We start from the raw sequence: 16896 nt of genomic DNA, 5'->3' as shown, positions 1-16896 counted from the left end.
TGTACTATATTACATAGGGTTCTATATACCCCAAAACAACCAGAGTAATACATTCTAGGTTATTAAGAATAGTTGTCTCTGAAAGTGGGATTATTTGTGAAATGTTTGGAGTTTTACCTTTGATTATTGGTGAGATAACTGGTATTACTGTTTGATCAACCAGAATAGTCATTTGTATTCTTGATTTTTCCACTTAAAATTATTACATAAGAATTTCTCAGTTTTATCCCCACATTAAAAAACTAATAAAAATTCACTAGAGTAACTGTAGTGTAATAGTAAAAACACTTAAGATTATTTGTGTCTAAATGGGTATCCTTTGTTAGGAATTTTGCAAAAATAGGGAGGTTTCTTATTCACTATTCCTTTTATATATTTTTATTAGATTTTTATGAATCACATTTTTTAAAATGTCCTTTCAAATTTGGCATAGAAAAAACATCTTTTTAATTACACAACTTTGCTCTTTCATTTACTACTGAATTAATGTGAACTTCTATTGTAGAAAATGAAAAGCTCATTTATATTTTTTTAGAAATACTGAAAATATTTAATATTATATACCTGTAATACCTAGTAGTAGTTACAGTATAGATAAAAATTATTTGTGGCTCTCATATCTATAGATTTGAGTTTAAGTGGACAATCTAGTAAGTATGAAGTATGAAAAAAATTATGTTAATTTTTTTCCTCTTTGCTTTCCATGATTTCTGCAGAGGCAGTGGGTGTGACCAGCCAACGACCAGTGTTTTGTCCTTTTCATAAAAAGGAGCAATTGAAGCTTTATTGTGAGACGTGTGACAAACTGACATGTCGGGACTGTCAACTGCTAGAGCACAAGGAGCATAGGTACTAGCACTATTCATTATGGACAGATTTATAATAAAGTTCTATATGGACTTGAGAACTGCTGTCACCTCAGCTAAATGGCAGTCTGCAAAGTGGTATGCTGGCCTGTACCATAGCTTATCCACTTTGGCATTATTGGCATTTTGAGCTAGATAATTCTTTGTTTTGGGGAATGTCATACATTGTGTGGGGTTTAGCAGCAAACATCCTTGACCTCTAACAATTAGTTGCCACTGCACCCCACATCCTTCCCTAGTCATGACAATTTAAAAATATCTCTAGATATTACCAAATATCCTATGTAACACAATCACCCTGAGTGAGAAACTCTAGTTCAGACTCTGTTTTAGAACATGTGAAATTAGTTATAGGTGTTATAAAATTAGGATATTTTCTATTTAAAAAATAAATCTAGATTTCTGGTTTCATTTAAGAAATAACTGTTGTAGCCCTAAGTTCATATACTTTCACGCCAGCATTTAGCTGGAATTAACTTTAATGCTCTTCAGAATAAGACATGCCATTTCTGGTTCATTGTAGATCTTACCAAAGCTTACTTTTACATCTAACCTCCATAGGCACTTGAGTTAGCAACCACTGATTTGGGCAGTAACATTCAGATTAGTTGACACATGTATAGTTGCCTATAATGGTCCAAATTTCCCATAATGGAAGTCTGGATAATTTGGAGCAAGCATACCAATGAAGATCAGGAGAAAAGCTGGGTAAAATCCAGAAATTATCTATAAGAAATTTCAGATATAATCAAGTAGTAAAGAATTATTGTATCAGGATTTGGTTGAAAATAGGGGCAGAGAATTGCAGAGACTTTTTTACCTCTTGAGATATTTGCCTAGAGGTTGAGGAATAATTTTAATATACTCTCAGGGCTGAGAAGTGAGGGATTTGAGTTCAGGTTCATAAGGAGTAAAAGCTTCCTCTTGCCTTGAGTTGGGACCCTTATAGTAATGATCAATTAGCTAGTGAGCAGTACCTCGCATTAAATTAATATGAATTCTTACTGTGATGTCCCAAAGCACCTGTCAGAATCAAATGTGAATCCTCTGTAGAAAAGGAAAATATTCTAGGCTTAAAACTTATTTGGGTAGTGAATTTTATAAAATGTTATTCTGTATATAGTTAGAAATAGCCAGGTATGTTTGATTAGACATTGTAAATGAAACCTAGTAGATATAACAAAGAATAAAAAGACCCACAGTTCTGCATCATATGTTCAACATGGTAAAAGACAAAATGGAAAGTTTGGGTGTAGTATTTCAGGGGTGTATAAAAGATGGTGGAATGAGATGGACATCATTACCCTAAATACATGTATGAAGACACGAGTGGTGTGAATATACTTTGTATATAGCCAGAGATATGAAAAATTATGCTCTATATGTGTAATACGGATTGTAATGCATTCTGCTGTCATATATAACAAATTAGAATAAAAATTAAAATTAAAAACTATAAAAAGAAAGCAAAATGGAAAGTATAGAACAGAAAATTACAGCAACTGAAATTAATTCAATAGAAGTTTGAACAGCAGATTTGACATAGCAGGAAATGAGAATTTTTGAACTAAAAATTAAGAAAATATCTAGATCAATGTTCATAGCAGCACAATTCACAATTGCTAGACTGTGGAACCAACCCAGATGCCCTTCAATAGATGAATGGATAAAAAAAAATGTGGCATTTATACACCATGGAGTATTACGCAGCACTAAAAAATGACAAAATCATAGAATTTGCAGGGAAATGGATGGCACTAGAGCAGATCATGCTTAGTGAAGCTAGCCAATCCCTAAAAAACAAATACCAAATGTCTTCTTTGATATAATGAGAGCAACTAAGAACAGAGCAGGGAGGAAGAGCAGGAAGAAAAGATTAACATTAAACAGATACATGAGGTGGGATGGAAAGGGAGAGAAAAGGGAAATTGCATGGTAATGGAGGGAGTCCCTCATTGTTATACAAAATTACATATAAGAGGTTGTGAGGGGAATGGGAAAATAAACAAGGAGAGAAATGAATTACAGTGGATGGGGTAGAGAGAGAAGATGGGAGGGGAGGGAGGGGGGATAGTAGAGGATAGGAAAGGTAGCAGAATACAACAGTTACTAATAGGGCATTATGTAAAAATGTGGATGTGTAACTGATGTGATTCTGCAATCTGTATTTGGGGTAAAATTGGGAGTTCATAACCAACTTGAATCTAATGTATGAAATATGATACGTCAAGAGCTTTGTAATGTTTTGAACAACCAATAAAAAAAAATAAATTAATTAATTAATTAATTAAAAAATTTAAAAAAAAAGAAAATATCTAGAATGAAGCTTGGTAAACAAAAGAATGAAACATAGAAGAAAGTTTTCAATATGGATGTAATTGCAATCCAAGTAGGAAAGAAAAGAATGGGAAAGAAGCAGTACTTGAGAAAATAAGGAAATGGCTGAGAACTTGCAAGTACTCATGAAAGACATCTAGTTCATATTCAAGAAGTCCTACAATACCCAGCAGGATTGTTAAGAAAGTAATACTTTTGGGCTAGGGCTGTAGCTCAGTGGTAAAGTGCTTGCCTTGCATGTGTGAGGAACTGGATTCGATCTTCAGCACCACATAAACAATAAATCAAGATTACTATGTGTTCATCTACAACTAAATAAATATTAAAAAAAGAAAGAAACTAACATTTTTAAACTATAGAAAGAATTACTGCAAATCTCAAGTTCTATCCCCAGTGTGCATATTTTTTTAAAAATGAATGAGATATTTTCATATTTTCATACTAAATACACTTAGAGAATCTATCTCTAGTAAACCCTCACTAAAGTACCCCTTTAGGTAAATAAATAACAGTAGGAGATGCACAAAGAAAAAAGTAATAGATATGAGTAAAGCTAAATGAATATTGACCTAGGAAACAATGTCTTGGTTTATGGTATATGTGTGTATCGTGTGTTACGCAGACATGTTAGGAGACATGGAGTCTAGGAAAAATGTAAAAAGTACGGATTAATATTAGATGATGGTAAGTTTAGATATACATTTTGTAATGTCTAGGATAGTCACTAGAAGAATAGTAAAAAATATATGAAGGGGTCCAAGGTTATAGAGTAATCCATCAGTCTAAACTAGGCTACCAAAGTAAGACAAAGCAACAAAGATTAAGTGGGTTCAAATAAGGTCTTGGTAATTGGTACATCTGCAGATACATTCATACTTATATCAAATCTTAATGCATAAAATGTTCCAAATTATCAAACAATTTCAGTCTAGATAAGAAACAAAATAGAAAAATCCGCTATTTTGTTTTTTTATGGCACTGGGGGTCAAACTCGGGGCCTTAAGGAGCTACATCCTCAGATGCTCCTGCTATGTGCTTTTTATGAGAAATATCTAAATCCTGAGCAAATAAAAAGATTAATAGGAAAAGATATGTCATACAGATGCTAACCAAAGGCAAGCTGAAGTAGCAGACAAAATATATTATTTTAGATTAAAAGGGAAGCTTTATGAAGATAAAAGGCTTAATTTAAAAGATACAACAGCTCTAAATTTATATGCATCATAAACTTAAAATGACAGAACTTTAAACTGGTAAGTACACAGAGTGGAAAATTTTAATATATGTTCCAAAGTATATTAAATACATAATTGACAAAATAAGACTAAAAATCAATAAAGAACATGTCAGTAAGATTATAATAACAGAATTAGCAAATGAAGTTATGGAGATTATGAAAACTATACTGAGTAATACACATTCTTTTCAAACATACAAAGAAAAAATTTTAATTGACCATATTACTAAGCAAAGTATTAAATTTCAAAGGATTGAAATCCTGCAAAATAACTTGTATAACCCAATAGAATTAATCTAGAAAACAACAGTAGAAGAGGAAAAAACTGTACTTTTGGAAGAGAAGAAATGGAATATGAAAATTAAATGTTCTGATAAATGATCATGGAGTATCCTAGAAAGAAAAAGGTCTAGAAGATACTGAGACAAATGACATATATGGGATAAAGTCTAAAAGGGTACATGACTTACGAACATCAGTTTTCTTGAATTTAATAACTACTATTATTAAATAAGAGAACATTCTTGTTTTTAGGAAACGCACACTGAATTATGTGGCTAAAGGGCAAAATTTGAAAAATAAATCTTTGAACTCTTACATATTTCATTTTGAAATTACTTCAGAATAAATCATTAATAATTAACTAAATCACCAAAGAAATCCTAACAGATATTAGAAAATATTTTTATCTAAATTATAGTAAAAAATAGTATGTATCAACCAAGCCTTAAGTTTTATAGCTAAATCCATCATTAGAAAGAAACTTTCAGAACTGTTAAATGATGAAATAGTTAATAGTTAATAAATCTTATTTTTTGCCAGATCTGCCCAATGTGCTCTGTAAGCCTTTAAAACTATTAGTGATGGATGTGTATCTTTCTTAAACTTAATTTTAAGAATGTCCATAAACATTATCTTTCAATATCCTTCTTAAGGAATAATATGAGAGAAAGGGGAAAACCTGCCTTACAGGGTTGTGTTTGGTACTTTTTAAAGATTATTGTTTATATCCTTTATAATCTTAATTTTTTATTACTCATTTTTTTTTTTACATTTGGACTTCCCCTCATTTTATACATATATTTGTTTGAAATAATTTGCCTATTTACTTATTTCTTCAGATATCAATTTATAGAAGAAGCTTTTCAAAATCAGAAAGTGATCATAGATACACTAATCACCAAACTGATGGAAAAAACAAAATACATTAAATACACAGGAAATCAGATCCAAAACAGGTAAATTTGTACTTATGGTATTATACTAAATCATTTTTATATGTTAAGTGTATTCACATTTAAGAGAACATTTTTCTTAACTCATTGTGAAGCAATTAGTAAGCTATCAGATGACTCAATTTTTTTCTGGAAACTTTGGGTTAGAAAGCATTTTTTTCATCTATGAATTTTTTTAAACTAATGTGTTATTAAAATAAGTAGTAATAACTTATATATCTGGTAGGTATTAATAATTTATAATTATTTGGTATTTTCCAATTTAAAGATATGCCAAGATTTAAAAACAAAATCAACTATTTTTCCAGCATTATAAAATATTTAAATAGTTGATTATATACTTAATTGCTGTTTTAAGGTTTGCTAAAATTTGGGATGCCCTCCCCTAAGGCTATGATCTTTCATTGCAAAGGGGTAGAAATTTTAGGACACTAAGACAGGGATTGTTAAACATACCTTTTTATTCCTTGTCTAATACAATATGCAGACAGTTTCTAGGTATTACTTGTTATACCTTTTATCCTCCAAAGAAGGAAATCAAATGTCCAAAGGCTTATATCTTAGAATTTAGCAATTGGGTAGCAAACAACTAACTCTTTGTAAGAAAGGGGGTTGTCTCACCGCTTTTTTTTTTTTTTAAATCCCATGTAGGGCATGTAATGACATTTAATTAACACTTTAACACACTTGTGAAATCCCATGTCCTCTTTCTTTTGTTGTTTAACATACAAAAGTAACATGCCACTGCCTAAATAGGTCAAGAAATGCCAAATGGAAAGAACCCGAACAAAAGAGGCCTGGCAGGGGCTTTGAATATTGTTCACTGGGAAAATTGTGTCAGCCTTTGGGGTTCATCTTGCTCAAGACTCATCATAATTTTCTGTCATTCTTATCATTTGGAACATAGTTAAGGGTGGAGGAGCATTTGGAAAATTTTTTTAGGTAATTTAATGTATTATCAGATTTCTTTAAAAGAGATTCTTAAATATGACTTTTCTTTTCTTGATGTTCCAGTATTATTATTACATAATTATTATATATTATATACATTGTTTTATATTGTGAGTCTTTTTTTAGTTTTTCTTACTCTTCTTTATCAGCTCTTTTTTCTTTAACCTTTCTCTTTTCATGTAACAACTCTTTAACCAAAGAGTAGTTCTTTTTTCTAAAAGTGCTTTAGAATATACTGTTCTAATCAGGATAATATTAGTAGGTTTTTAAATTTTTGATTCTGAGTAACTGAAAATTTATAATGAACATTTACTAAACGAACCAGGGGAGATAATTATAGACATTTCTACCATCTAGTGGCAAAAAGTAGTCATATAAAATAATTTAGTAAAAGATCTACCCTTACTGCGATTTACCCTTTTGACTTTTTTCTATCTCTTCCACTGTGTCTATGTTATGAGCTATGGGTCAGGATACCTTTCTTTTTTTTTAAACATGTGGTGGTCCATTCTTCCAACATCATTTGTTGAAAAGACTACCCTATCTCTATTGAATTGCCTTGGCACCTTTGTGGAAAATCAATTAACCATGTAAGTGTGGGGTTATTTCTTAACTGTGCTCTGTTCCATTGATTGTGTTTTCTTTTTTTCTTTTTTGCCAATACTCAACTTTCATTTTTATAATGTCATGAAATCAGGTAGTGTGAGTTCTTCAAATATGTTTTTACTTGTTTTCTTTTTTAGTGATTTATGCAATTCTGTTTTTTAACAAAATAATAGCATTCTTATATGTCAAGATGTTAGCTTCTGAAATGTAAAAATTTAAAGAATCTTCATTATTAATGTATTGATTACTTGCATTTCTTTATAGCCTATCTGATTTTAGAAGGATTAAATTACCACACTAATTTTGCTATTAACTCATTTTTATGTGTTTGTAAACATGTCTGTTTTCCCCTTATTTATACATTCTACCATCAGAAAGATTTAAATGAGTTGTTTTTTTGTTTTTGTTTTTGTTTTTTGAGATTGGTTGCTTCATAGGCTTATATAGGTCTCTTAATCCTATAGCTAAGTTGATATTAAACAATTTATCTTGAAGAATGTTCAACAGAGAATAATATCTCCACCATTTTGGTTTTAAAATGAGAAGTATAGTATGGGATAAACAGGAGAAATGAAGCTTTTTCTTTAATTTCATAAAGTTTGATATTTGACTTACTGTCTTTTCTACTTCTGTAAAATATTCTGGTGTGATGCTGTATGTTTTCTTTCTATCTATTTCATTTCCATGAGATCACATTCCCACTCTTTCAAATTGAAGGAAGAAAAGTTTTGATTGATGAAACATAACATAGTTATTTGACTGTTTAGTTTTCAAGATAAATATGTTTTGTAAGAAGTAGCGAAGATTTTTTTTTTTTTTTTGCTTTCATTCAGATATAATGAATACTTCAGCAGTTCAGAAGTCTAAGGTCAGAGTATTGTATTTATACTTTTCTACCTCTTAGTTGCAGTGAGCATGACAAAACTAGTTCAGTCATAGTTTCTTTATCATGTTTATAAATCCTAGTTTTAGTCCAATCCCCCTACCCCATCCTTTAGGTAGAGTATTGATTTTCCTGGATATCATAATCTTTCCAAATAACATTCTCCTAAAATGTGCTCATTCTCTTCCAATTTTGAGTATATTGCTTTAAAGATCAATCTGAATGACTTGTTATCTTTCAGAATTTAATTTCATTGTCATCTTCAGAACAGTTGATTTTAAATGGAAGGACTCAGCTGGGCATGGTGGCACCTGCCCATGATCCAGAGACTTGAGAGGCCAAGGCAGGAAGTTTAGCAAGTTTGAGACCAGCCTTGGCACCTTAGTGAGAGCCCCAGCAACTTAGCTGAGACCCTGCCTAAGATTCAAAAATAAAAAAGGTTGGGAATGTAGTTCAGTGGTAAAGCACCCTGGATTCGAACCCTAGTACCAAAAAATAAATACACGAGTAAAAATAAATAAATGGAAGGACCCAGAAATGGATCTTTAAAGGGCTGAAAACATTTTGGTTTAATTTAGATATTAAAATATAAATTTTAAATATTGTAAAAAAAATCTGCCTTAAGTTTTAGATTTTTTTCCTTCATTTAATTTTCAGAATAATTGAAGTAAATCAAAATCAAAAGCAGGTGGAACAGGATATTAAAGTTGCTATCTTTACATTGATGGTAGAAATAAATAAAAAAGGAAAAGCTCTGCTGCATCAGCTAGAGGTAAGTTACTAGAGGGGACAGTATGTTGTGATTCAACAAAATTTTCTAATGTATGTGAATTTGAAATCATAGTCCTTTTGTAATCGTTTCCATTTACAATTTGATAACATCTCTTCCCCAATCCTAGTTTTCCTTTGACAGATTCTGTATTGTCTATTTATAGTTTTATAATACACTGGGAATGTTTTACTCCTCATTGTTTGCTTCACAGCATAAATGTAAGTTTTGCTCATAGGAGGAATGTTGAAGAGATGGGCCATTTTACAAATTCACTGAAGTGATAACTTTGTATCACCAAAGTGGCAGAGTTCCAATAAATTTTTCTAGGAAGATAACACTGGGAGATATCACTCATGCCCCACATAGTGATGCTTCTGTCAACAATGATGAGTTAGTCAGCTTTCCATCACTGTGATAGAATACCTGAGAAAATTAAGTTAAAGGAGGAAAGGTTTGTTTGGGCTCATTGTTGAAGAAGTTTCAGTCCATTGGTTTCTTGGCCCCATCATATGGGCCCACGGTGAGGCAGAACATCATGGCAAAGCATGATGTAAAGGAATGCTGCTCACCTCATGGCTGCCAGGAAGCAACAACAGAGGAAGTGGCCTGGGTCCCAATATATCCTTCAAAGGTATATCCCTAGTGCCCTTCCTCCAACTAGACCCCACCACCCTACTATAGTGCCACCAGCTATGGACTTTTGGGGAACATTCCATGTCCAAATTATAACAAACAGACTACATACATAACAGTGGTCCCATAAGATTATTTGTGTAAGTGTACCCTGAGATGTTCGCCCAATGAGGAAATTGCTTAATGATGTTTCATATAGTGTATCCTATTGTTAAACAGTGCATAACCGTTCTTATTTAACCCTGTGAGAAATTAAGTAAATTATTGTGGTTCCTACCCTCAACATTTTATAGTATTAATATGAAAGCATCACTTAGGAAGTGATGTTCAAGGCAACTAGGATAGTTGTTTCTAACTGCAGTTAAGAAAAATATTGCTATCTTCATCAGCTTTTTTTGAACTCATGAAGGTCAATATCCAAAGTCAGTGCTTGACATCAAATAATATGAGATAACAACTTCTACATTGTATTTTAAGGTATAATATTAATTGCATCATTTTGAGGCATTCTTTAATATATTGATGCAGAAAGAATTCACAGTCAAGAAGCAATTTAGAATGAGAATTAAAGAATCCTAACATTAGCAGAGTTAAAGAAAATTAAGATTTCTAGAAATAATAAGTTCAACCTCTTTATTTCATAGTTGACCAAGTTTAAGTTCTCTGTCAGAAAGTTCTTGCTTGAAAGTTTAGTCATTCCCACGTTTTATCAACCAGTCCCATGAAACAAAGACTAAAATAATTCTCTGTTTTTTAGGAATAAGTTATTTGGTTAGGAAATGTTTTGAGCAGAAGGAATCCGACCCCCTTTGTAGTAACTGTGTTTTTAAGTCTTTGCAATTTGTATATAAACTTTTAAAAACCCACATTTAATCAAAATTGGAAGTATTCAAAGCTCTACTTAATAAACATCACTTTGATTTGCTTCCCCAGGTATTAGTAATGCACATACTGCTGTTTCCAAACTTTATTGTACATTAGAATCATTTGAAGAACTTTAAAATAACCAGACCCTTGAATCTATAAAAATGAATCTGGTCATCAATATTATTTTTAATCAGTCTTTACTTGTAATTTTCACGGCACCTTTTAAAAATGCCTCTATTCCTCATAACAATTTTCCTGGTTCAGAGTTCTCCTTAAAGGCAAATAAATTTAACCAATTTTATTTGCTAAAGTCCAAACAGTTGTTACCATAGAAGACCAAGACACTAGGGCTTCTTCTTCTTAATTTGCAACCTCCTCAAAAGTCAACAAATTTCTATTTCCACTAGAATGTTTCCAAAGAAACACTTAGGTCTCACAGAGGTCAGAAATAGTCTAAAAGGTAAGTCATCTTCTCTTTAAGCTTAAATTAGATATGGCAAAGCCATTGCCTGTTAACAGTCCTTCAATAGCTAAATCAATTTAATTAGCATGTGTGTTTTCCAAATTTAGAACTAAAAAATGCAGTCTTTATTGAGAACATAGGTACATGTTGAAATATAGCAGTTTTACTTTTAAACTTTTCTAATTTGAGTTAGTAGGAAGCCCTGTTTATTCCCCTTTCTTTGCTAGGATGAGAATGAGGTTTTTGGATGGACCTTTAAAATAATCCAAGTTTAGTGCTCTCCACTTTAGGACTACCCTGTTTGCTAAAGGCAGTATGTATTTTCCTTACAGAAATTCTGTATTCTGCTTTTATGTAGCTTTATAAAAGTGCATTAACACAATTATCCACTGTATGTTTTGGATCCCATGGTAATTCTCAGTAGACAGAAATGATATCATACCTGTTTTAATCAGCTTTTTTGCTGCTATGACCAAAAGACTGATAAGAACAATTAGAGGAGAAAAAGTTTATTTGGGGGCTCATGATTTCAGAGGTCTCAGTCTATAGATAGCTGACTCTCTTCCCCAGGGCTCCAGGCGAGGAAGAGCAGCATGGTGGAAGGGTGTGACAGAGGGAAGCAGCTCAGGACATCACACCAGGAAACACGGAAAGAGACTCTCCTCACCATGGACAAACTATAAACCCCCAAGGCATGCCCCCAATGACTTACTTCCTCCAGACCCACCCTACCTGCCTATAGTTACCACCCAGTTAATCCCTGTCAGGGATTAATTGATTATATCAAGATGCTCATAACCTGATTCATCTCTAAATTTTGTTGCCTTACTCACACAAGCTTTTAGGGGACACCTCATATGTAAACCATAACAATGCCTTTCTAAATATTAATACTACATCCAAAGGAGAAGTGTTATTTACCACACTTCATTATTCTGAGCACAAACTAGTTTCAGGTGGGACTAGAATACCTAAAAGGTAAGATCATATCATTGATAAAATCATTCTGTATTCTGCTTTTATGTAGCTTTATAAAAGTGCATTAACACAATTATCCACTGTATGTATTGAATCATTAAATTGCTTAATAGTACATCTATTTCATTTGCAAATTTTGAACTTAACATTGTGTATATTATAGCTAATGCATGCTTTTGTCCTTTTGTGTATTTGGCAGGATGCATTAACAGAGATCTAAAGCCCAGAATATGTAAAGCCAAACCCAAGGGATAAGGGCTGGAGGCAATTTATGAGATATGGTTTTTGTTTGTTTGTTTGTTCCAGTGAGAGTGATCTTTTGTACTAAGGAAAAAAATACTAAGAGTATTTTCAACTGCTATCAGTTGGTATATTTGAGGGCACTTATTCTCATTTGCTTATCTAAAAATGTCCTTTGAAATAAATGTTAAGTGCAGAAAATAATTTGAAATTATTTCCTTCTTTTCAGAGCCTTGCAAAGGATCATCGCATGAAACTTATGCAACAACAACAGGAAGTAGCTGGACTTTCTAAGCAGTTGGAACATGTCATGCATTTTTCTAAATGGGCAGTTTCCAGTGGCAGCAGTACAGCATTACTTTATAGCAAGCGATTGGTAAGATAAAGTATGGTATTTGACGTTTGTAAAAGTGTGTAGTAAAACAAGAGTCACTGGACTGCTTGAAATTCATAAATGAGCCTTGTGTGATATTGTGCACTTGCAGTCCCAGCTACTCAGGAGGCTGAAATTCAATGTGATTTACCTATTTCTAATTTTTTTTTTTAAGAGAGAGAGAGAGAGAGAGAGAATTTTTTTTTTTTTAATATTTATTTTTTAGTTTTCAGCGGACACAACATCGTTGTTTATATGTGGTGCTGAGGATCGAACCCGGGCCACACGCATACCAGGCGAGTGCGCTACCGCTTGAGCCAAATCCCCAGCCCCCTATTTCTAATTTTAAGTGACCAAAATATCTTGGTTTTAAAAAATATTTTTAACTGGTACAATTTAGGTGTGACTTCAATTTTAATCTACTAGATCACTCCTATTTTTTTCCCAACTTTTCACTGTTTTCATAGCAATTAAACTTAATACAAATAATAATGTTAATAAATAATGATAGTAAACATTCACTGATCATCTGTAGCAAGCCAGGATCTAATTCTAAGCATTTTTATGCAATATTTAAACTTTTACATCATTCTTATGTGATAGATACACCTATCCATTCCCATTATACAAATGATGAAACCAAGGAATAGAGTTACATATGACTAATATCACCCAGTTAAGAGGTGTTACTAAGCATCAAATTACAGTGTCAAACTGCCAGGGCCCCATCTCTACTCTGGGTCCTGGCTGTTAATTAAGGGAAATACTGTAGGAGCGATAGGAGATAAAGAAAAGACAGACACACCTAGGGAGAAAAAGCTGGGGCCAGATTGGTAGCCAAGTGGTAGCCAAGTCTCACAGCCAAGTGAGTGCTGACAGACTGGTGACTGACTCAGAGCTAGCTCAGAAAGTTTATTTGATAGTTTTCATCATTAAAAGGTTAATTGTGGCCGGGCACAGTGGTGCATGCCTGTAATCTTAAAAGTTTGGGAGGCTGAGGCAGGAGGATTGAGAGTTCAAAGCCAGCCTCAGCAAAAGCAAGGTGCTAAGCAACTCAGTGAGACCCTGTCTGTAAATAAAATACAAAATAGGGCTGGGGATGGGGCTCAGTGGTCAAGTGCCTCTGAGTTCAATCCCTGATTTATCAGAGATACCACCCCACCCCCAATTTTTTAAAAAAAGTTCAATTATGGGAAAGTTTCAGCAAAGCAGACAGAGTCTGAAGGATGCAGAACTCGCAAGATAGTAGGGTCATCATCTTGTTTTGCTCAGAATCTTCTATCTCTGGAAGAAAGTGCTGAACTCAAGTCTTCAACTGATAGAGCCTCGAGCCTTCACACATGGCACCCCTGGCCAGCGTTACCATATAACTGGGCCATTTTTGTTTAAATCTATTTGTTCTAATCAGTTATACATGACAGAAGAATGCTCTTCGATTCACTGTACACAAATGAAGCACAATTTTTCACTTCTGGTTGTACACGAAGTAGGATCACACCATTTGTGCAATCATATATGTACCCTAGGGTAATGATGTCCTTCTCATTCCACCATCTCTCTTGCTCCCATGTCCATTTCCCCGCTTCCCTTTGCCCAATCCAAAGTTCTTCAACTCATCCCATGCCCCACCATTATGGATTAGCATCCACTTAGAGAAAACATTTGGCCTTTGGATTTGGGGGATTGTCTTACTTCATTTAGCACGATATTCTCTAATTCCATCCATTTACCTGCAAATGCCCTGATTTTATTCTCTTTTATCGCTGAGTTATATTCCATTGCGTATATACCACAGTTTCCTATCCATTTATCTATTGAAGGCCATCTAGGTTGGTTCCACAGTTGAGCTATTATGAATTGTGCTGCTATAAAAATTTATGTGGCTGTGTCACTGTAGTATGCAGTTTTTAACTCCTTTGGGTATAGACCGAGGAGAGGGATAGCTTGGTCAAATGGTGGTTCCATTCCCAATTTTCCAAGGATTTTCCATACTGCTTTCCATATTGGCTGCACCAATTTGCAGTCTCACCAGCAATGAATGAGTGTGCCTCTTCTCCCACATCCTCGCCAACACTTAGTGTTTCTTGTATTCTTGATAACTACCATTCTGACTGGAGTGAGATGAAATCTTAGAGTAGTTTTGATTTGCATTTCTCTGATTACTAGAGGTGTTGAACGTTTTTTGATATATTTGTTGATTGATTATATATCTTCTGAGAAGTGTCTCTTCAGTTCCTTAGCCCATTTATTGATTGGGTTGTTTGGTTTTGTGGTGCTAAGTTTTTTGAGTTCTTTATATATCTTGGCGATTAGTACTCTATCTGATGTTCATGTGGCAAAATTTTGTTCCTACACTGTAGGCTCTCTCTTCAGCTCATTGATTGTTTTCTTTTGCAGAGAAGAAGCATTTTAGTTTAAATTTATTGCTTCTTGATTTATTTCTTGCACTTTAGAAGTCTTGTTAAGGAAGTCAGGGCCCGATCCGACATGATGAAGATTTGGGCCTACTTTTTCCTCTGTTAGGCTCAGTGTCTGGTCTAATTCCTAGGTCCTTGAGCCACATTGAGTTTTGTGCATGATGAGAAATAGGGGATTAACTTTATTTTGCTGCATATGGGTTTCCAGTTTATTGAGCCCCATTTTTTGAAGAGCTTTCTTCAGTATATGTTTTGGACACCTTTGTCTAGAATGAGATAACTATTTATATGAGTTTGTCTCTATGTCTTCTGTTCTGTACCGTTGGTCTACATGTCTGTTTTGGTGCTAATACCATGCTGTTTTTGTTACTATGGCTCTAGAGGGTAGTTTAAGTCTGGTATTTTAATGCCTCCTGCTTCACTCTTCTTGCTAAGGATTGCTTTGGCTCTTGTGGGTCTCTTATTTTTCCAAATGAATTTCATGACACCTTTTCTATTTCTATGAGGTATGAGATTGGGATTTAAATTGGTATCACATTGAGTCTGTATAGTGCTTTTGGTAGCTTGGCCTTTTTGACAACATTAATTCTGTGTATTCAAGAGCATGAAAGGTCTTTCCATCTTCTAAGGTCTTCTTCAATTTCTTTCTTTAGTGTTCTATAGTTTTTCTTGTAGAGGTATTTCACCTCTTTTGTTAATTGATTCCCAAGTATTTTATTCTTTTTGAGGCTATTGTGAGTGGGATGGTTTTCCTAATTTCTCTTTCAGAGGATTCATCACTGATGTATAGAAATGCATTTGATTTATGGGTATTGACTTTATATCCTGCTACTTTGCTGAATGCGTTTATTAATTCTAGAAGTTTTCTGGTGGAAGTTTTTGGATTCTCTAAGTATAAAATCATGTCATCAGCAAATAATGATAGTTTGAGTTCTTCTTTTCTTATTTGTATTCCTTTAATTTTTTTCAACTAATTGCTGTAGCTGGAATTTCGAGGACTTTGTTAAATAAAAGTAGTGAAAAAGAGCAACCCTGTCTTGTTCCAGTTTTTAGAGGGAATGCTTCCAATTTCTCTCCATTTAGAATGATGCTGGCCTTGGGTTTAGCATATATAGCTTTTATAATGTTGAGGTATGTTCCTAGTTTTTCTAGTGTTTTGAACATGGAAGTATTTTGTCAAATACTTTCTCTGGATCTATTGATATAATCATATAATTTTTATCTTTGAGTCTATTGATGTGGTGAATTATGTTTATTGATTTCCGTATGTTGAACCAACCTTGCATCCGTGGGATGAACCCCACTTGATCATGGTGCACTATCTTTTTAATATGTTTTTGTATGAAATTTGCCAGAATTTTATTAAGAGTTTTTTGTGTCTCTGTTCATCAAGGATATTGGTCTGAAGTTTTCTTTCTTTGATGAGTCTTTGTCTGGCTTTGGTATTGGGGTGATACTAGCTTTGTAGAATGAGTCTGGAAGGATTTCCTGCTTTTCTGTTTCGTGGAATAATTGAATATTGGTATTAATTCTTCTCTGAAGGTCTTGTAGAACTTGGCTGAGAATCCATCTGGTCCTGAGCTTTTCTTGGTTGGTAGACTTTTGATGGTGTCTTCTCTTTCCTTGCTTGAAATTCATCTATTTAAATTGTGTATGTCCTCCTGATTCAGTTTGGGTAGATCATATGCCTCTAGAAATTTGTTGGTGGCTTCAGGATTTTCTATTTTACTGGAGTATAAATTTTCAAAATAGTTTCTAATTATCTTCTGTATACCAGTGGTGTCTGTCATGACGTTTCCTTTTTCATCACAAATTTTAGTAATTTCCATTTTCTCTCTCTTTTCATTAGAGTGTTAAGGGGTTTATCAATTTTATTTATTTTTTCAAAGAACCAGCTTTTTGTTTTGTCTATTTTTTGAATTTTTTTTTTCAATTTCATTGATTTCCACCCTGATTTTAATTGTTTCCTGTCTTCAACTGCTTTTAGTGTTGATTTGTTTTTCTTTTTCTAGGGCTTTGAGATGTAATGTCAGGTTGT

General features: G+C 33.4%; 1 protein-coding gene across 2 annotated transcripts in view; it reads left to right on the top strand.

Annotated features, from left to right (window-relative positions):
- Trim24 (tripartite motif containing 24) overlaps positions 1–16896 on the top strand; it is a 102706-nt gene that overhangs the window by 51056 nt on the left and 34754 nt on the right. For both annotated transcript variants that reach the window (XM_015493789.2, XM_015493790.2), the window contains exons 5-8: positions 717–849; positions 5562–5678; positions 8773–8887; positions 12298–12444. In XM_015493789.2, the coding sequence (XP_015349275.1) occupies positions 717–849; positions 5562–5678; positions 8773–8887; positions 12298–12444 (512 nt within the window). The remainder of the gene's footprint in view (positions 1–716; positions 850–5561; positions 5679–8772; positions 8888–12297; positions 12445–16896) is intronic.

Source organism: Marmota marmota, unplaced genomic scaffold, assembly GCF_001458135.2.
Source record: "Marmota marmota marmota unplaced genomic scaffold, marMar, whole genome shotgun sequence".
Taxonomy (NCBI): domain Eukaryota; kingdom Metazoa; phylum Chordata; class Mammalia; order Rodentia; family Sciuridae; genus Marmota; species Marmota marmota.
The sequence above is the reverse complement of the archived record's forward strand: the minus strand, read 5'-3'. Positions and strand labels throughout refer to the sequence as shown.